Source organism: Schistocerca nitens, chromosome 7 (genome assembly GCF_023898315.1).
Source record: "Schistocerca nitens isolate TAMUIC-IGC-003100 chromosome 7, iqSchNite1.1, whole genome shotgun sequence".
Classification (NCBI taxonomy): domain Eukaryota; kingdom Metazoa; phylum Arthropoda; class Insecta; order Orthoptera; family Acrididae; genus Schistocerca; species Schistocerca nitens.
This window is the reverse complement of record NC_064620.1, coordinates 16,236,124-16,257,693: the sequence shown is the minus strand read 5'-3', so window position 1 is coordinate 16,257,693 and position 21,570 is coordinate 16,236,124. Positions and strand designations below refer to the sequence as shown.

The window sequence follows — 21,570 nt, the reverse complement described above, 5'->3', positions numbered from 1 at the left end:
AGGTCCACTAAGCCAATCATCCTGGCTGTCCCAGAGTTGCTAGCTGCAAAGCACCCACCAAATGGATATCTGCCTTAGTTGATCAACACCTGCAACCCATAGTACAAAGATGCCGCCCCCCCCCCCCCCCCCCCCCCCCTATATTAAAGATACCAACCAATTCCTAGATCATCTGAAATCTGTGACCATCCTTCTCCCACCAACATGTCTGCAGCTCGTAGTCTAGTGGATAGCATCCCGGGTTCAATTCCCGGCCAGGTTGGGGATTTTCTCTACCCGGGGACTGAGTGTTTGTGTTGTCCTTATTATTCCATCATCATCATCCTCTTCATCATATGTGACAGTGTCTAGATTCGATTGCGAAATGAAATGGGCTGTGTAAGAATTGGTACTTTGTACAGGTGCTGACGACCATGCAGTTGAGCACCGCACAAACCAAACATTATCATCACCCACCACATACCTTGCTTGTCACCACTGATGCCATCTCCCTCTATACCAACACCCCCACTTACATGGTCTGTCTGCTGCTGAACATTTCCTCAGTCAATGCGCACCTGATTCCAAACCCATGACATCCTTCTCAGCCAACTCAATCAGCTGTATACTTACCAACAATTACTTCACTTTTGAAGCACAGACATACAAAAAGATCGTGGGTACAGCCATGGGAACCAGGATGGCACCTTCCAGTACCAACCTTTTCATGGGTTGCTTGGATGGGGCTCTCGTGGGATCCATAAGCCTTCAGCCCCTGGTTTGGTTTAGGTACACTGACGACATCTTTGCTGTAGGGACTTGCGTTGAGGCTGATTCTGTAAAAATTTCTCAAATTTGTAATAACTTCCCCCTAATTAAATTTCACATGGTCCTGTTCCAAATACCATGCCACTTTCCTTAATGTTCATCCCATCACCACCAAAGTCAACTACACACTTCCATCTGCATCAAGCCTACTAACAAAAAACTGTACTTACATTTTGACAGTTGTTGTCTTTTCCATGTCATAAGTTCCCTCCCATACAGACTTGGCATTCAAGGCGAAGGTATTTGATCAGATTCAGACTCTTTATAGCAATACACCATCACTCTCACTTCAGCCTTCACTGGACGTAATTATCCCAACAGCCTAGTTCAAAAGCAGATTTCCCAGGCCATTGCATCCAATCCTGGTACTGCTGATCCCTCCAAAAAACAACTTCAGAGCTCACTCCTTGTCACAAAGTATTATCCTTGTCTTGAATGTATTCATCAGCTACTTTGACAAGGCCATGACTTTCTAAAATCATGCCATGAAATGAGATCCATTCTGTCTGAGATATTGTCCATCACACCTAGAATAGCTTTTCATCACCCTCCCAATCTCCACGATATCCTTGTCAGACCCTATCTTCTTATGCACCCATCTTCCTGTGGCTCCTACTCCTGTGACTATCACCGCTCCAAAACTTTCCCATGCACTTCCTACCACCACCTATTCCAGCCTTGTAACTGGCGAAACCTATACTATCGAAGGCAGAGCCACCTTTGAAATGACAAGTCATATACCAGCCGTTATGTGAACACTGTTTAGCCTTTTACATCAGCATTACTACCACCCCATTAACAGTCAGGATGAATGGATATAGGCAGAGGGAGTATACAGGCAACACACAATATCCTGTTGGAAAACATGCTGCACAACATGACCTTGGTGCCTGTTTCACCACACGCACCATCTGGATTCTTGTCCCAGACACCAGTTTCTCAGAACTCTGCAGGTGGGAACTTTAGGAGTAAAGGAGAACATTAACCAAATAGCAGAAGTGTTGAGTCGTTGACAGGCTCACACGAAAGAGAAGGAAAACTTGCTAGCTTTCAGATTAAATCCTTTCTTGAGCTGGAGTACACACACACACACACACACACACACACACACACACACACACACACACACAAACACACAAATTAGGCCCACCTTGATGCAGCAATTACAGGTTAGTATTCACATGCCTTTTAAATTCTGTACTCTTCATAGGGAGTTATAAAAAGGTTTGGCTGTATGTTCAGGACACTGAAGAAGGCACTGAATAATCGACTAATAGAACAAATGCTTCAAAGGCTATCATCCAGTAATGAACTGACAATATTACATATTAATAGATCACCAGAAAAACAGGTGTAACTAACATAGTTGCCCATATATACCTTATTTTTTAATCAGACACCAGTCGCACTATAGCACTGGGAAAATTTAGTTGCCTGGGACAATGCAGCCATGTGTGTGCACATGCCCGCACATGTGCAAGCATATTTTCTTTATTATTTAGCTCTAAAGAGCCCACTGGCGAAAATCTTAGCAATGTGTTGAGTCTCGTGTATGTGACTATTGATCGCTCAGTGGCTCAAGTATACAGTGAGTGGTTGACTTTACTGTTAAATTATTTATTTATTTAATCTAAAAAAGATGTGTAAGACCTATAGATGAAAAAGGATAATAATCATTATCTGTATCCTACAAAATTAATGGCAAAATACGTTTTGTTTGTGAGTGTGTTGTACCTTTATTTGGGATTTTTCTGTATTAATTTTTGGACTCTTACAGAAATGTTATTATACAACTATGAAGTGCATTTTCAGTTACTTTTAATTTATTTAGGGTGTGCACAGAAGTTCAAAGTAAAAAATTGGTAACTTGAACTTTCTATTATTATTAATGTTCAAAACTGTGTAAATGATTTGCAGTTCTACAGTTTCTAGATGCAAAACTCATGCTTGGTTATGCTCTTAGGCTTTTGTGGTCTGAGTCAGTTTCCTTAAAATTGTTCTGGGTTGTAGACCATGTCATATTGTAAAATGATAAACCAACATTTTGGTCATTATTTCTAGTGGTCTTTCTCAAGGCATGTAAATGCAACATGCAATAATGTCCAAAAAATTGTTTATATCATTTTACAATGTGACCTTATCTAGAACCCAGAAGAATTTTTATGGTAACTCATACTGAAGCATTTACAGTGAATTCAGTCACCATAGCAATTCTGGTTGTATGCAGCAATCCTTGTGAATAACTTACAAATAAAGTTTCAAATGCAAGAGCAGAGGGAACTGCTGGGAATTTGATTGCATAATTGAAAAGATTTTGTTGTCTATGTGCGAACACTGACATAGAGCTCCCTATTTCTTCAACTTTTCAACAGAAGCACTGTACACTACATGTGAAATACTACTTTAAAGTAATTATTTACATTATTAGACTGTGGATAATACCTTACAACAAAGATCTTCTTGTAAACATTCCTTTGTATATTGTTGGTTATCATCTGAAGTGCATATGTAAACAGATCACTATTTGGCCTTGGCTGAAAATAGTTTATGATATAATTGTTCTCCAGAGCATTCTGGTGTAACACTGCACTTGTACTATCAACAATTATGATCACAGTATCATCTTCAGACAACAGCCTTTGAATCCATTCTTGCCGGCCAATAGCAATTTCATTCCACTGATGTGGGTCAAAGACATCGCAAACCTGAAAGAGCACATCTGAACTTTACTTATATTCAATAAGTATTATATTATCCTCTCTATAACAAAATTTTTTCCACATGCTTGAAGGCTCTCCTTCAAGTCAAAGTTTACATTTTGTTGAAAAAACAATATGATGTAATGGTTTCTGTATACAGTGTAGCTATGTCCAGGTTATTTAAAAAAATGTAAATCTTACATCCTTTACAACCATAGTTCACAAATACTGCAATCATAATTTTGTATCCTACCCAACTCACAAAGTGTCTCAGATTGTCCTTACATTTCTCATGCTACCAGATTCATATTTCTTGGCTCATACCTCTTGATCAACCCTGGCCCTTGACCTGTCCAACCCACCTACCAGTCACAACCAATCCAAAGTCCATAATAAATTTCTTCTATCCCATGACAGGAGGAGATACAGTAGACCACAGCATATTGTTAAATAAGTTAGATGAACTGGGAATAAGGGGACTTGTGAAAAAGTGGTTCCAGTCATATCTAAAAAATAGAAGACAGATAACTGAAATCTCACATATTTCAAGTTGCTCAAACTATATTTTAAAATATACTTCAGACCCAAATTATGTAAATATTGGTGTCCCACAGGGTAGTGTCCTTGGCCCAATACTATTCCTCATTTACATAAATGACTTCCCACAGAGCATCAAGCATGGACAAACAATATTGTTTGCAGAATGACTCAAATATTCTAATCAGTGACAAATCACCAGATGCACTGAAAGAAAAAGCCAAACAAACACTAAACAGTGTACGTGAGTTGGCATCCAATAATAAACTAACACTAAATTAAAAAAAAAACAAATGCTGTTAACTTCTATGTCTGCAAAAAACCACACTATAACAACTTTAAGTTAAACGATGAAACTATAGAATGTGTAGACTACACAAAATTTCTTGGTATGCATGTTGACAGTCAGTTAAAGTGGGAAGAATATATTAAAATACTTACATGGGAACCTCCCCATTGCACCCCCCTCAGATTTAGTTATAATTTGGCACAGTGGATAGGCCTTAAAAAACTGAACACAGATCAATCGAGAAAACAGGAAGAAGTTGTGTGGAACTATGAAAAAATAAACAAAATATACAAACTGAGTAGTCCATGCGTAAGATAGCCAATATTAAGGAGACAATGAAGCCAGGTGCGCCGTGGTCCTGTGGTTAGCGTGAGCAGCTGTGGAACGTGAGGTCTTTAGTTCAAATCTTTCCTCGACTGAAAATTTTACTTTCTTTATTTTCGCAAAGTTATGATCTGTCCATTCGTTCATTGATGTCTCTGTTCACTGTAATAAGATTAGTGTCTGTGTTTTGCGACCACACCGCAAAACCGTGCGATTAGTTGACGAAAGGACGTGCCTCTCCAATGGGAACCGAAAACATTTGATCGCAAGGTCATTAGGTCAACCGATTCCTCCACAGGAAAGCACGTCTGATATATTCTATGCAACACTGGTGACAGCATGTGCGTCACATGACAGGAATATGTTGTCGACCCACCTAACTAGTACACTTGGCGAATGGGTAAAAAGATTCTTCTACCTTGCCCGATTTAGGTTTTCTTGTGGATGTGATAATCACTCCCAAAAAGTGATGAAAACATAAGAGTTTGTCACAAACTGAAAATAAAAAGTTAAACTTTCCACTCGAGGGAAGACTTGAACCAAGGACTTCTCGTTCGGCAGATGGTCATGCTAACCACAGGACCACGGCGCTCCTGAGCTTACACTGTCCTTCACAGCAACTATCTTGCACGTGGACTACTCAGTTTGTATATTTTGCTTATTTTTTCACAGTTCCACACAACTTCTTCCTGTTTTCTCTATTGATCTGTGTTCAGTTTTTCAAGGCCAACTTATAACAAAATCTGAGGGGGGTGCGATGGGGAGGTTCCCTTGTTAGTAACAGAATCGCTACAGCATGCTATGCTCTTAGAATTCTGACTGCAGTGTGTGGTACTACATGTGTCAGATCTTTATATTTTTCTTATATCCACTCTGTTATTACCTATGGAATAATATTTTGGGGAGTCAACAGTAAAAATATTCAAATAGTTTTCAAATTACAGAAAAGAGCAATTCGTATAATAACCAAGAGTAGCAGTAGGGCTCACTGCCTTGAACATTTCCAAAAGCTGGAAATCCTAACTGTCCCCTGTGAATACATTTTTCAAAGTATTATGTATGTAAAAAAAAAATAAAATAAAATAAAATAAAATAAAATTGACTGCTATATGAAAAATTCTTTAGTACACAGCTATGAAACTAGAAACTAATACAATCTGCATCTAGAGAGGAAAAATAAAGTTAATACTCAGCAGAGCTTGTTGTACAATGCCATTAAATTATATAATAAATTACCCCAAAAAATAAAAGATATATTGACACAATCGGACAGTTCAAAACAAAACTAAAAATTTTTTTATTAAATAAAAGTTATTACGCAGTAACAGACTTTCTGAATTAAAAAATGTAGTGTAATTAAAATAGCCTGAATTGTAATACATGAGGAAATAATTATAATATGAAATCCAGAATTGTACAGTACTATAAGAAAATTACAAATTACATAAGGATATAAAACTAATTTAAGATACCTCAAAAATGTGTGTAAATACTAATTGTATGTGTATAATTGTAGGTATATTGTATTGTATATGATTTTGCTGACGAAATCCACACAATGTAAATTGTTACTTGGATTAATAGAGCAATAAAATAAAATAAAATAAAATAAAATAAAATAACCTTTCAGGTTTGCTGTGTTAGACTCTCTTTCTCTGAACTCCATGTGGCGCTGTGCTTTAAAGAGCACACTGTGTCATATGACAATATTTTGTGTGTGTTAGAATGTCATCTGTGAGCTGTGACTTTTTTTTCTTATTCTTATGTATAAATTTAATGACTTTGCCCTCAGTATTTAACAAAAGATATTCTTCACCATCCTAGTAGCAAATACTTGTTTGCTGTCAACTTACCTCCCAAGAAGACACCTTCTGGAGTATTTTTCTAAATGTAGTCATTAGGTCCATAAAAGGTGAACAATCACATGCATACAAAAGCAGAATTTTATCTCTTGGAAATATTCTGGGAGTCCAGTGTGGCTTGGTGCCCCCTAAGAATTAAAGACGAGCATTAAGTATGTAAGAATATAATAAAATATGTACATGAAAAAATATATTTGGAAAATAATAGAATACTGCTGTAGGTGGTGAGGGAAAACATGAATAAACAATTCCTAATTTTACATCAGTTTTTAAGCCCAATAATAATAGGAAAGAAAACTGCTCTGCACCTTTGGTCACTTACAGTATGATGAAAGACAAATTTCCCTTCTTTTCAGAATTTTTAATCTTTACTTTTTCTTTATGAAAAGAATGTATTGCTACTCACCATAAAGATGACCCACTGAGTTGCAGAGCGCACAATGAAAAGGTTGTTACGCATTGAAAGCTTTCAGCCAAAGCCTTATTCAGCAAAGAAAACACACACACACACACACACACACACACACACACACACAAGCCTGTCTGCAAGCCAACAGGTTATTTTTATGGTGAGTAGCAATCTACCTTTTTCCTAATATTGTTGATATTCCAACCTGGAATTTCCAGTGTTTGATTTTGACTTTTCTTTTTCAGTTTTCTCTCTTTCTCTCTCATTGTATTGAATATTTCATATGATATGTCTTCTTTTGCATTTTATAGGTTGTGTGACAGGTTCTTACAGGGAGTTAAAGTAGAAGGTGAGAAGACACTCTGTCTTAAACATTCTTTTTGATTTCAGGTAAAAGAGGACCTTAATACAAAATTATTACATATAATATCTCAAAATATATTAGGCAGCCATTATTAAGCAACTAGGCATGGAACATGATTGACAGATCTTTCTTCTAGTGCACTGCTGCAAAAATCTGGCACTAAAACATCATGTGATGTTTACAAAATATTGAAAAATTAAAGCAGAACAAGTCTCTCTGAATGTTTATGTTGAACTATCTATCATTAGTTCAATGATTGTTACAATCTCCACCATCTACCAACTTTAACTTATTAAATGTAATTGGATAGATAAAAATCTACTCACCAAGGAGTGGGAGGAGGAACCACATATAAAAGGTATTACTACAGGCAAGATTTGGGAGCCAGTGGGTCCTTCTTCTGGCAGAAGGGTTGAAACGAAAGGAAGAGGTATGAAGAAAAGGGGCTGGTGAGGTTTAGGGAAACAGTAGAGTTCACATAAGTCACCCCAAACCCTGGGTCGGAGGAGACTTACTGGATGGGATGAGAGGGAAAGACTGATTGTCTTTCCTTCTCATCCTGTGCAGTAAGTCTCTCCTGACCAAGGGTACGGGGAGAATTTTCAAAACTCTACCCCTCTAAACCCCAACAGTCCTTTTCCTTAACCACTCTTCCTTCCCCTTTAACCCCTCTGCTAGAAGAAGGAGCCACTGGCTCTGTAAGCTTCCAAAAAGTCATGCCTTTTAAATGTGTATTCTCCTGCCACTGCTTGGTGAGTAGATTTTTATCTATCCAATTACATTATAACTTTAACTTATTTGTCATAATGACACCGATGGATACAGAAAATGTATGCAGGTTAAGTGTAAAATAATACCTTTTAGAGAAACTAACCTTCATTATAAGACAGGTATCTCCTAAAATATTTCACAGCATGTATGACAGCAGCAAAAAAGGCAAGTGAAGCAGCTGCCCCCAAACCAATGTAGATGTAAAAAATACTGCTATCAGGTGACACGTCAGGAATTCCAGTAGGAGCTACTCCCTTAGCAGCCACTGAAAATGAAACAAATCAGTTTAAGGTTCATTTAAATAACCAACACATACAGACTATAACAGAAGGAAAATCAAATGTGTGCATTGTAATGGAAGAGGACAGTGGACCACTTTCATTATATACTGGACTACTCGATATGATCAAAAAGAACTAGAGCACTTGACAAACAAATATTTTTCATGGATTATAATAACTTTGAGGATTCTTTTTTAAGTGAACAAATGGTAAAATAATATGTTATCCTTATCCAGCTATAAAAAATTAAAACATATTATTCTTAACTAAAAAGCCAAATATACAAAACATTTCCTAAATGACGAAGAGTCATTTCAAATAAGTAATAATTATTCTCATTAATGTTATTTCTATAATTTATAATCATTGATTTAGAGAGATCCACTTCAGTTGCACTAATTATTTATTCAGACCATGGCCGGTTTTGGGATTTTAAATCCCATCTTCAGGTTTATGAAATCATTGTATTGGTAACACATAACAAGCAGTTGGGCCAGTCAGTGCAAGAGCTTCAATCACTGCATGTTGGCAGAAACTATCTGCCACCAGGCAGTAGAGACAGTAGGGGTTGGCTTTCCTACCATGCTGTTGCCTGGTGGTGGACAGTTTCCACTAACATGCAGTGACTGGAGCTCTTGCTCTGTCTGGCCTGACTGAATGTTGTGTGTTACCAATACAATAATTTCATACACTGGATGATGGGATTTTAAAATCATGAAACAAGTCATGTTTTGAATAAATAATTAATACAACCAAAACAGATCTCTCTATATTAAATATCATGCCTCTCAATTATGGATCTGCTGTGTACCATATTTACTCCACAATTTATTCTGAGTAATAGTTTAAAAGAATTTGTAAAAGAAATAATGCATCATATGTAAATACTCTGGATGTAAAATTGATATTTTGTAAGATTGCTGTACTGCTGGTGTTTTATATTTTTGTTCTGCTTGAGATAACATGTTCTGGCATGAGTTAGTTGTTGTCTGTACTTGTTATTCAGTTTGTCTGTCTGCTAGAGAGAAGGGTGACAAGTTAGCTGAGTAAATGCGGTTTAAAAGTAAAGTTGTGCCAGCAATATTAAATCAATTTTATATGAACAGCTTATTATTCATCTTAATATTATGCACGGATACAAAACTCAAATGTCTGTTTGTAACTTAGCGGAATCAGTTTATCTTCTAGACACCACAATGAGAAAAAGAAAACTACAAAGGACTACAACAAGGAAGTTAAGTAAAACTAATTTCCATTAATAATGTTCATGCTGTGGGAATTAGTTTCTCTCTGAACATGACACACAATAAAGTAGTATTACTAGGTGAGTAGGGTAAAAGGGAATGGAAGCATGTCATGAAAGAAAATCCAGATTTGAAAAGTTGCTTTATTGGAATATTAACAAGTCACTATCAGTTGCACAAAATTACCAAAATGTCTATGAACAAAGAAACCTTGCGCCAGGTGGTATACCAGTTCATGTCACGAGAGATCAATTAACTTAATCTCTTTAGAAAACATGAAGGACTCCTATGATACAGGAAATGTGACTAATTTAATATAGGGATTGAAGAACTATGCAATACACTATTAACTGGCCTTACATGGATAATGTGAGCACATCTAATCTAAAAAAAAAGAGCAATGCAAAAATGAATACATATCATGAACTGAAGTGTAGTTACAATCCACTAAAACAACTGATGCAACTGCATGGCACAATAACAAAGTTGTGGTCCACAGGTGAACTAATCTAACAATTTTTGGATGTGAGGTCCGCCAGTTACGCAAAACACCATTTTTCTCAGTACCCAAACAATTTTCGGCACCACTGTGCCATCATCAGTGGGTTTTTGTTTTTATTTATTCTGCAATGTGAACATTTTTGTTAAATGATTATAAATCATGGAAGCATGTCATGAAAGAAAATCCAGATCTGAAAAATGTTCACATTCCAGAATAAATCAAAACGAAAACCCACTGATGATGGCACAGTGGTCACGAAACATGTTTGGGTACTGAGAAAAATGGTGTTTTGCATAACTGGTGGACCTCACATCCAAAAATTTCAACTGCAAACACAGCCAATACAAGGAGCTGCAAATCAAAAAGATGGATAATCTAACAATGTTTGTACTTCATCTCTAACAGCCACATGCACAACACCACACTCACTGTATTTTAACCTGATACTCCATGATCAGAATGGCCACATTGAGACGGTGGTGAATCTTTCAGGCCCCAAAATATCATGTCAGTCCTATACCAGCTAGATCTCTGTAGGCATCAAGAGAAGCCTGCAATACTGACTGTGTAATAGGCACAAATAAGGGACTCACCTTTGCTGTGAACCTATCTTGTAGCACTACAGCAAGGCTTCAAGTGATGATAAAATTAGTATCATTTAATCACTGCACTTGTCATGTGGAAAGTTCAGTGCCATTGCAGGAAATGCTGGAGTTGGGAGCAGTTCCTGTAGCAAGCTTTGTGGGTAAAATGCAGGCACTGTGACAAAGAGGTATGTGACAAGGAAAACACTTGTCCTAGGACCCTTACAGCTCACAATGACTTTTTCTGGGTGATTTATTGTCTGCTATAATGTGTGATGGAAGGTATGAACACATAGTAGTGCATTGGCACAATGCAGCTGATACAGGAATTCTAATTTCTGTATAATTTGCTTCAGGGACAATATATCTGGAGACAATCTACCACAACTAAACCATTGTTAAAATGATGTCCAATGAAATTTTTAAAAATTTTTGTAAAATGGAGTGAAAATGTAAAATGGAGTGAAAATTAAAGATGGAGAACATTCAAATACATTTGCTGCACATACAAAACTGTGCACAGTGAGAAAGGGCTAAACAAATGACCACTTATGTAACAACACTCTAAAATATGTGCAGTGAGAGAAGAAATAACAGTTTGGCAAGAAGATGTGTGTACATTTGGCCGAGCGGTTCTAGGCACTACAGTCCGGAACCGCCCGATTGCTACGGTCGCAGGTTCGAATCCTGCCTTGGGCATGGATGTATGTGATGTCTTTAGGTTAGTTAGGTTTAATTAGCTCTAAGTTCTAGGGGACTGATGACCACAGCAGTTAAGTCCCATAGTGCTCAGAGCCATTTTTTTTATGTACATTTCATGGAGTGAAATTTTTGTACCTTCTAACAAGGTATTTAGTACCACAACACTTAATTTCAACTAACATTTAATAGTCAAATTAATAAAGAGGTTCAACAAGATTACCACATCAAGGAAACATTTTCATACATACTACTTGTCACAAAGTTTGAAATGCAAGAAAGTCAGTGACTTATTTCATTACATTAATATGAATCATTGTATCACTATCAATGTGATAAGACTCTTATATTGTACCAATATATATTTTACATTTTGCTTGAAAAAATGTGAAAGTATATTAACAGATCTTTAATAATGGGATTTAATTTGACCAAGTCAACTGCATTTGAGTTTCATTAGTTTTCCAAAATTCCTGAATGGTTCTTACAACAATATGAAAAGGATAGATTGCAACTCATCAGACAGATGAAGTGTCAAGTTGCAGACAGGCACAATGAAAAAGATTACTAAAATAACTAAGCTTCTGGATAAGTCCTTCTTATGAAATAGAAAACCCACACACAAACACAACTCACACATATGTAGACACTGTCTTGGGCATGGGGCCTGACTGCAACTGCATCTCACGTGAGTGGCAGTTTGCTAGGGTGTGTGGTGGGGCAAGGAGGAGGCACGAAGTGGGGTGCAGGAGGGATAGCAGGGCATGGGAAGGGGCAGATGCTGTGCTAGGAGCATGCAAGGACATGGTGAGGACAAAATAGGGCTGATAGAAGCAGTCTCAGTTCTGATTGTTGGGGAAGAGGGGGAGGGGAAGAAGGGGGGGGGGGGGGAGACAGGAGAGGAGTAGAAAAAGGGACAAGACTAGTAGATCTGTTGGTGGTAAGGAAGGCATATTTAGTGCTGGTGTGGGAGCAGAGAAGAGAATAGGTAGGTGGAGGGTGGAAACTAGCAAAGGCTGAGGCCAGGGGTGCTACAGGACCAAAGGATATGTTGTGGGGAGAGTTTCCACCTGCACAATTCAGAAATGCTGCTTATGTTAGGAAGAATCATGGAGGCACAGACTATAAGCAGTCACTAAAGTGAAGCACATTGTGTTGGGCAACATTTTTATTTACATCAACATCATACTCCACAAGCCACCAAACAATGTGTGCCAGAGAGTGCTTCTGGTACCACTAAATGATCCCATCTGCTTCTACATTCCATTCGCACATGGTGTGTAGGAAGAATGATTGTTGGTACACATGTGTATTAGCTCTAATTTCTTGAATTTTCTCACTGTGGTCATCTCCCAAGATGTGTATGGGAGGAGGCAATATGCTGTCTGACTCTTCCCATAAAGTTCTCTCTCTAAATTTAAATAGTAAGCCTCTCCGCGATGCACAACACCTCTCTTGTCACAACTACCATTGGTGTTTGTTGAGTACCTCTGTGACACTCAAGCATGGATTAAAAGATCTTTTGACAAAACACACCACTCTCTGTTCGATCTTCTCTACCTCTTCTATTAGTCAAACCTGGTAAGGATCCTAGATGGTACACAATACTGAAGAACTGGTCAAACAAGAGTTTTGTAAGCCACTTACTTCATGGGTGAGTAATATTTCATTAAGACTCTTCCTATGAATCTGCATCTGCTTTTCCTACTATTTGTTTTATATGGTCATTCCACTTAAGGTCACTCTGGATAATTACTCCAAGATATTTTACAGTAGACTGTTTCCAACAATTTGTCATCAATAACGTAATTGTACAGTAGTGGATTTCTTTTCCTATATGTGTGCAATACATTACGTTCATTCACATCCAGGGTCTACTCCCAGAGCCTGCACCATTCATCAATCTTCTGCAGGTCATTCTGCAACTCAGTACTGTCTCTGATGTTGCTATTTTCTTATAAACAACTGTATCGCCTATAAACAATTTTAGAGAGCTTCCGACACTTTCTATTTGATCATTTATATACATTGTAAACAGTAATGGTTCTAACAATCTTCCTTGGGGTATCTCAGAAATTCCATTTACATCTGTCAGTTTTTCTCCATTAAGAGCAATGTGTTGAGTTCCATCTGTAAGTAAGTCCTTTATCCAGTTACATATCTAGTCGAGTGCTCAGTAAGCTCGTATTTTTTTCACTAAACGGCAGTGCAGAATGGTGCCAAATACGTTCCTGAAATCAAGGAACATGTCATCAACCTGAGTGCTGTTGTCTACAGTGCTGCTGATCTGATGGACGAACATTTCACAAGATCTCTGTTTGTGGGATACATGTTGATTTTTATAGAGGAGATTTTTGTTCTGCAAAAATGCCATAGTGAGTGAACACAAAGCATGTTCCATAATTCCACAACAGACTGACATCAAGGACTTAAACTTATGATTATGTGCATCTGTTGCGTGACTCTTCTTAAAAATGGGAAAGACCTGTGCTTTTTCCCAGTCACCAGGTTCCCTTCATTGTTTCTGCTATCTATGATAAACTGCTGCTAGAAGGGGAGCAAGTTTCTTTGCATAATCTTTATAGAATCTTATAAGTATCTCATCTGGTATTGATGCCTTTCACTACTAAGCAACTGTAGTTGATCTGCCATTTTGATATTCATATGATGACTGGAAGGAGGGACTGTGTTTTGATCTTATGGGGTGAAACAATTTAAAAAGACCAAATTTAGCTTTTCAGCCTTCACTCTGTTATCTTCCTTTTCTGTGCCAGTGTGGTCACTGGTTTAATGGGCAGAGGATTTTGAACCACTTACTGATTTTACATAAGACCAAAACCTCTTAGGGTTTATATTTGCATCAGTCAACAAAAGTTTACTTCCAAAGTCAGTGAATGCTTCTCTCATTGCTCTCCTTACACTCATTTTTGCTTTGTTCAGCTATCAGTTGTCAGGTAGGTTTTAACTTCTCTTGAATCTGTGATGAAGTTCTTTTTGTTTGTGTAACAGTTTTCTAACATGGCTATTAAATCATGGTGGGTCATTCCCAGCCTTTAAGACCTTTCTCGGAACATTCTTGCGTAAGCTATCTTCAACAATGATTTTGAATTTTTCCCACTTGTGCTTCACATCTTCACCATCAGAACTGAATGTTTTGTGCTGACTGTTCAGATACTCTGCAATTTGTATCCTGTCACTCTGGCTAAACAAAAATATTTTCCTACGTTTGTTAACATTCCTTATAAGATCTATGGTCATAGTTGCTATCATAGGCTTATGACCACTGATATCTTCCTCTGCATTAACTGATTTGATAAGTTCAGGTCTGTTTGTCACTAAGAGGTCCAATACATTACCTTCTTGAGTCTGTTCTCTAATGATCTACTTCACGTTATTTTTGGACAAGACATTCAGAATGATGTCACACACATCTCTGTCTCTGAAACCAATTTTGATAGCATGTCCCTCCCAATCTACGCCTGGCAAGTTGAAGTCGCCCCCTATTACAACGGCATGCTCCGGAAAATTATTAACAAAATTATGCAAATTCTCTCTGAGTGCACTACCACAATAACTCATGACCCAGGTAGTCTATAAAAGCATCTGATTACCATTTTTGACTGAACTTTGATGCTTAACTTCATCCAGATTAATTCACATTCACAAAACTTTCGTAGATATTGTCAAAAGCTTTACTGCAGTAAATATGCCACCATCACTGGTGACTAACCTGTCCTTATGATAAATATTCCAACCTAAACTTAGAATATCATTGCTATTGACTTCTGGTTTCAACCAGCTTTCTGCCCTAATACTATCTGAATGTTCACACGTTCCACATCATTACGAAGTGTCATATTCATGATCTATGGAACAAGTATTAATCTAATCTAATCTGTTATAACCTTCAATTAGTGACACTAATTATGGAACCTTTCCTTGGATGCTCCTGCAGTTTACTAATATTGTCCTAACCTTTTTTATATCCGATCTGCAAGGATGAGTATTGTCTATGATCATTGCAGCTGATGTAATTTCGAATCTGGCAGACAACTCATCTCTGATCCCAAGGGAGGGTTCTCTATCCAAACAAATCTCCATGTGCACACATCACATACTCCCCTACCCTAGCAGATGCTTCCTGCATGTAGTGCAAGGCTAACATGTTAAGGGGAACCCTACAATTTTCTAGGTCAAGACAGTTGCAGAGTCATCTGAGAATCTGGTTTAGATCAACTGTGTGGCCCAGCTCTTACTTGGTAACAGTTTGATGATGGTCATTCATATGAACAGACAGCTTATTAGTTGTCATGCCCACATAGAAAGTGACACAGCAGTTGTAGCTTAGTCTGTTCGTAGATCGTGTGGCTGCTTTCACAAGTAGCCCTTCTTTTGAAGGGGTAGGAGATGGCTAAGACATGACCCGAGAAGTAATTGTGGGAGGATGTATGAGACATGTCTGGCATGTAGGTCTATTGCAGAAGTGGAATAGGGATGGACAAGGAAATGTAAGTCTGTAATGGCCTCAGTGAGACCCTTGGTATATCTGGAGAGGGACTGCTCATTACTGCAAATGTGATGATTGTGAATGGCTGGGCTGTGTGAAAGGGACCTCTTGGTGTGGAATGGGTAGTGGCTGTCGAAGTGGAGATATTGTTGGTGGCTGGTAGGTTTGATGTGGACATCTTTCCATACAGCCTAGCCACTTTTGGTCATCATATCAGTCCTTCTCCAAACATGCCAAGAGTCTCACTGATGCAGTCACAGACTGAAATTACCCTCTCAGTCTAGTCCAGAAACAAATCTCCAATGCCTTGTCTCTCTGATCACCTACTACCTCCCACATACCCACTGTCCAGCCACAAAGAAGCACTCATCTCGTTACTCACTACCACCTAGAACTGAAGCAACTGAATCACACTCTTCACCAACTAACTCTTGTTGTGCCCTGTAATGAGGCACAGTGGTGTTCCACAGTCCACTGAATCCACACAATACCCCTGTCCATCCCTATTGCATCCCTGCTCACAGACACTTGTCTTGTGGCCCATATCTCTGCAATAGACGTAGAAGCAAGACCTGTCCCATACATCCTCCCACTACCACCTACTATAATCCTGTCACAGTCATCCTATATCACATCAAAGGCAGGGGTACCGCAAAAGCAGCCACATGGTCTACATGGGCATGGCAACTAACAAGCTGTCTGTCCATGAGAATGACCGCCACTGGACTATGGCAGGGCAGAGCTGGACAACCCATCTGTCACTCATACTGTGCAAAATGGTGCATTTAACTTCAATGACTGCAAAATGGCTAAGCAGGGATGGCTAGAGGACAAATGTAAGGATGTAGAGGCTTATCTCACTAGCGGTAAGATAGATACCGCCTACAGGAAAATTAAAGAGACCTTTGGAGAAAAGAGAACCACTTGTATCTATATCAAGAGCTCAGATGGAAACCCAGTTCTAAGCAAAGAAGGGAAATCAGAAAGGTGGAAGGATTATATAGAGGGTCTATACAAGGGCGATGTACATGAGGACAATGTTATGGAAATGGAGGAGGATGTAGATGAAGACGAAATGGGAGATACGATACTGCATGAAGAGTTTGACAGAGCACTGAAAGACCTGATTCGAAACAAGGCCCCGGGAGTAGACCACATTCTATTAGAACTACTGACGGCCTTGGGAGAGCCAGTCCTGACAAAACTCTACCATCTGGTGAGCAAGATGTATGAGACAGGCAAAATAACCTCAGACTTCAAGAAGAATATAATAATTCCAATCCCAAAGAAAGCAGGTGCTGACAGATTTGAAAATTACTGAACAATCAGTTTAATAAGTCACGGATGCAAAATACTAATGCAGACGAATGGAAAAACTGGTAGAAGCCGACCTCGGGGAAGATCAGTTTGGATTCTGTAGAAATATTGGAACACGTGAGGCAATACTGACCCTACGATTTATCTTCGAAGCTAGATTAAGGAAAGACAAAGCTACATTTCTAGTATTTGTAGACTTAGAGAAAGCTTTTGACAATGTTGACTGGAATACTCTCTTTCAAATTCCACGTGGAGTGTTTCCCCCTATTATATTCATATCATTAATTTGAACCCAACAGTTATGTTTGTTATTGTCACTGTTGCATTTCTAAATCTTTTCTGTCATCTTACTTTCTCTTTTTGTTTGTGACTCAGTACCCTCACCCTTAAAACCCACATCCTTTCGTCTTTCCTTCTCCTTCCATCTTTCCTAATGAAGCAACCGTTGGTTGTGAAAGCTTGAATTTTGTGTGTGTTTTTGTGTTTGTCAGTGTCTCTATCACCATACCAATGCTTTCGTTTAGTAAGTTACACTCCTGGAAATTGAAATAAGAACACCGTGAATTCATTGTCCCAGGAAGGGGAAACTTTATTGACACATTCCTGGGGTCAGATACATCACATGATCACACTGACAGAACCACAGGCACATAGACACAGGCAACAGAGCATGCACAATGTCGGCACTAGTACAGTGTATATCCACCTTTCGCAGCAATGCAGGCTGCTATTCTCCCATGGAGACAATCGTAGAGATGCTGGATGTAGTCCTGTGGAACGGCTTGCCATGCCATTTCCACCTGGCGCCTCAGTTGGACCAGCATTCGTGCTGGACGTGCAGACCGCGTGAGACGACGCTTCATCCAGTCCCAAACATGCTCAATGGGGGACAGATCCGGAGATCTTGCTGGCCAGGGTAGTTGACTTACACCTTCTAGAGCACGTTGGGTGGCACGGGATACATGCGGACGTGCATTGTCCTGTTAGAACAGCAAGTTCCCTTGCCGGTCTAGGAATGGTAGAACGATGGGTTCGATGACGGTTTGGATGTACCGTGCACTATTCAGTGTCCCCTCGACGATCACCAGTGGTATACGGCCAGTGTAGGAGATCGCTCCCCAAACCATGATGCCGGGTGTTGGCCCTGTGTGCCTCGGTTGTATGCAGTCCTGATTGTGGCGCTCACCTGCACGGCGCCAAACACGCATACGACCATCATTGGCACCAAGGCAGAAGCGACTCTCATCGCTGAAGACGACACGTCTCCATTCGTCCCTCCATTCACGCCTGTCGCGACACCACTGGAGGCGGGCTGCACGATGTTGGGGCGTGAGCGGAAGACGGCCTAACGGTGTGCGGGACCGTAGCCCAGCTTCATGGAGACGGTTGCGAATGGTCCTCGCCGATACCCCAGGAGCAACAGTGTCCCTAATTTGCTGGGAAGTGGCGGTGCGGACCCCTACGGCACTGCGTAGGATCCTACGGTCTTGGCGTGCATCCGTGCGTCACTGCGGTCCGGTCCCAGGTCGACGGGCACGTGCACCTTCCGCCGACCACTGGCGACAACATCGATGTACTGTGGAGACCTCACGCCCCACGTGTTGAGCAATTCGGCGGTACGTCCACCCGGCCTCCCGCATGCCCACTATACGCCCTCGCTCAAAGTCCGTCAACTGCACATACGGTTCACGTCCACGCTGTCGCGGCATGCTACCAGTGTTAAAGACTGTGATGGAGCTCCGTATGCCACGGCAAACTGGCTGACACTGACGGCGGCGGTGCACAAATGCTGCGCAGCTAGCGCCATTCGACGGCCAACACCGCGGTTCCTGGTGTGTCCGCTGTGCCGTGCGTGTGATCATTGCTTGTACAGCCCTCTCGCAGTGTCCGGAGCAAGTATGGTGGGTCTGACACACCGGTGTCAATGTGTTCTTTTTTCCATTTCCAGGAGTGTACATCGTCTTTGTTTTTAGATATTTTTTTCCCTCGTGTAATGTTTCCCTCTATTATATTCATATCATTAATTTGAACCCAACAATTATGTTTGTTATTGTCACTGTTGCATTTCGAAATCTTTTCTGTCATCTTACTTTCTCTTTTTGTTTGTGACTTCTTACCCTCTCCCTTAAAACCCACATCCTTTCATCTTTCCCTCTCCTTCCATCTTTCCTGATGAAGCAACCGTTGGTTGTGAAAGCTTGAATTTTGTGTGTATCTTTGTGTTTGTGTCTCTATCAACATATCAACACTTTCGTTTGGTAAATTACATCATCTTTGTTTTTAGATATTTTTTTCTCTCGTGTAATGTTTCCCTCTATTATATTCATATCATTAATTTGAACCCAACAATTATGTTTGTTATTGTCACTGTTGCATTTCGAAATCTTTTCTGTCATCTTACTTTCTCTTTTTGTTTGTGACTCCTTACCCTCTCCCTTAAAACCCACATCCTTTCATCTTTCCCTCTCCTTCCATCTTTCCTGATGAAGCAACCGTTGGTTGCAAAAGCTTGAATTTTGTGTGTATGTTTGTGTTTGTTAGTGTCTCTATCAACATACCAACACTTTCGTTTGGTAAGTTACATCATCTTTGTTTTTAGATATATTTTTCCCATGTGGAATGTTTCCCTCTATTACATTCAACTATTTATTTACAGTAACATAACAGATTTTGTGGGCAATAGCTTCCAAGAACTGATCACACTATGCCTGATAGAGATGATGTGTTACTTCTTTGTGATACTTTTTACAGACAACTTTCTGAACAAATGGCAGGGTGTATGTATACATGGACAAGGAAAAAAAATTCCCGGATTTTTCCCGGTTGAAAATACACTTTCTCCCGGGTGAAAATACACCTTTTCCGTGTTATGTGACGGTATACTTTTCCTCGGGGCTGTAAAACTTATCAATCCTTAGAATGTTTATGGTTTTCTACACAGACATAGAATTTGCCGTCACTTTAGAAAACGAAACCCAGGGGGGAAAAAACACGTTTTGGAAAGATCTTTGATGTGCAGCAACATGTACGCTGAATTTTTTCGTGTTACGGAGGTATAAATTCGAATTCCACCAAACACAGCATGTTACTTTCCGAAGTAATGAAATAGAGATTACGACGCGCTTTTGTAAGCCAGTCACTGCTCATGTCACGTGATTTCACCAGCTGATGACAGCATAGGACACGTGACGTAGTCAACCAATAGCAAAGATCAATCTTCAGTAGCGCGAACACACAAAAAAGAAAAGTTAATGGTTTAAATTAATTTATATAGTGTTGCTATAAGAAAAACAAAGCTTTCACAAATAATATTGGTCTCGAAGATTAATAAGCTGCAAGAGGAGCTAAGCTTCCACATATAATAATGATCTTTTTCGCGTGTTACACTTTAAGATACATCACACAAATGTGCCAGTAAAATTTTTAATAACGACATTCTTCTGGGCTCGAAATTCTTCTAGATAGTCGTCCTCAAAGAGTTCATTTTTAAATGAGAGTCAAACGCTCTGTGATTTAAGAAATTCGTCGTACATTCTCGCACATAGGTCATCTTGCGTGAAAGGAAATTTTCTTTGAAAGTAACACTTTTCAAACCACCATTCGCAATATTTTCCCATGATCTGTTAGAAATTGGTTCGTTTCAGCAGTTGCCAGAGAGCGCCAGACAACAGGCGTCACTGCACCTGCGCATCTACGATGGCGCAGGAAGCCCGCATGTTCATACCGTAAAACATTAAAAGATTTTGCGTTATGTCATAAAAGAAACAAGACCTCAAAGGATACTTCAAGAGCATCGGAATTTCGAGAACCATACTGAAATGCATAATTCGGCTTAAAGTGCCCAATCGTATGTCCAGATTCAGATGTAAATTTTCTGGAGTACCAGTACTGTATTATCTCATGTTTGGTTCTTTATTATGGCACAATGCTATATGAGCTAGAAGATGGAAAATGTGCACTTGAAATGCAGCGAACAGTTGAAACTAGCCAACAGTGTGAAATTAAACACTTCGTTTCAAATAAACTGACTGCCTCAGCACAAAAGATTAATAAAAGCCATATCTCTTTAGCAAACCAACAAAAAATTTCATTGTTCTGCAAGGCGATTGATGCTTGACTGTCAGAAAGGTGGAAATAAAACCTGAAACTAACAACATATTTTAGCCTTCTGTAATTATGCGAACGTATTTTAATTCATTTGGTAGCTCTCGGCCACAGAAATTAGTTTTGTTTTCATTTAATGTGAGAGCAATAAACGAACAGGAAATAGCAAAATCACTAAACGTAAACACAGGTCATGTGGAGACTACCCGCCTCCCCACTACAACTCAGACTGCTCTGTGCATCAGCCCCGTATCTACGATATTTCTGAAC

At 39.3% G+C, this 21,570-nt stretch overlaps 1 protein-coding gene across 3 annotated transcripts in view; it reads right to left on the bottom strand.

The window, feature by feature from the left end:
* The window catches only part of LOC126195353 (uncharacterized), a 161,266-nt gene that overhangs the window by 23,917 nt on the left and 115,779 nt on the right, over positions 1 to 21,570 (bottom strand). For all 3 annotated transcript variants that reach the window (XM_049933932.1, XM_049933930.1, XM_049933931.1), the window contains exons 10-12: positions 8,166 to 8,327; positions 6,510 to 6,646; positions 3,250 to 3,512 (exon numbers count right to left, since the gene is read on the bottom strand). In XM_049933932.1, coding sequence (XP_049789889.1) covers positions 3,250 to 3,512; positions 6,510 to 6,646; positions 8,166 to 8,327 — 562 coding nt within the window. The remainder of the gene's footprint in view (positions 1 to 3,249; positions 3,513 to 6,509; positions 6,647 to 8,165; positions 8,328 to 21,570) is intronic.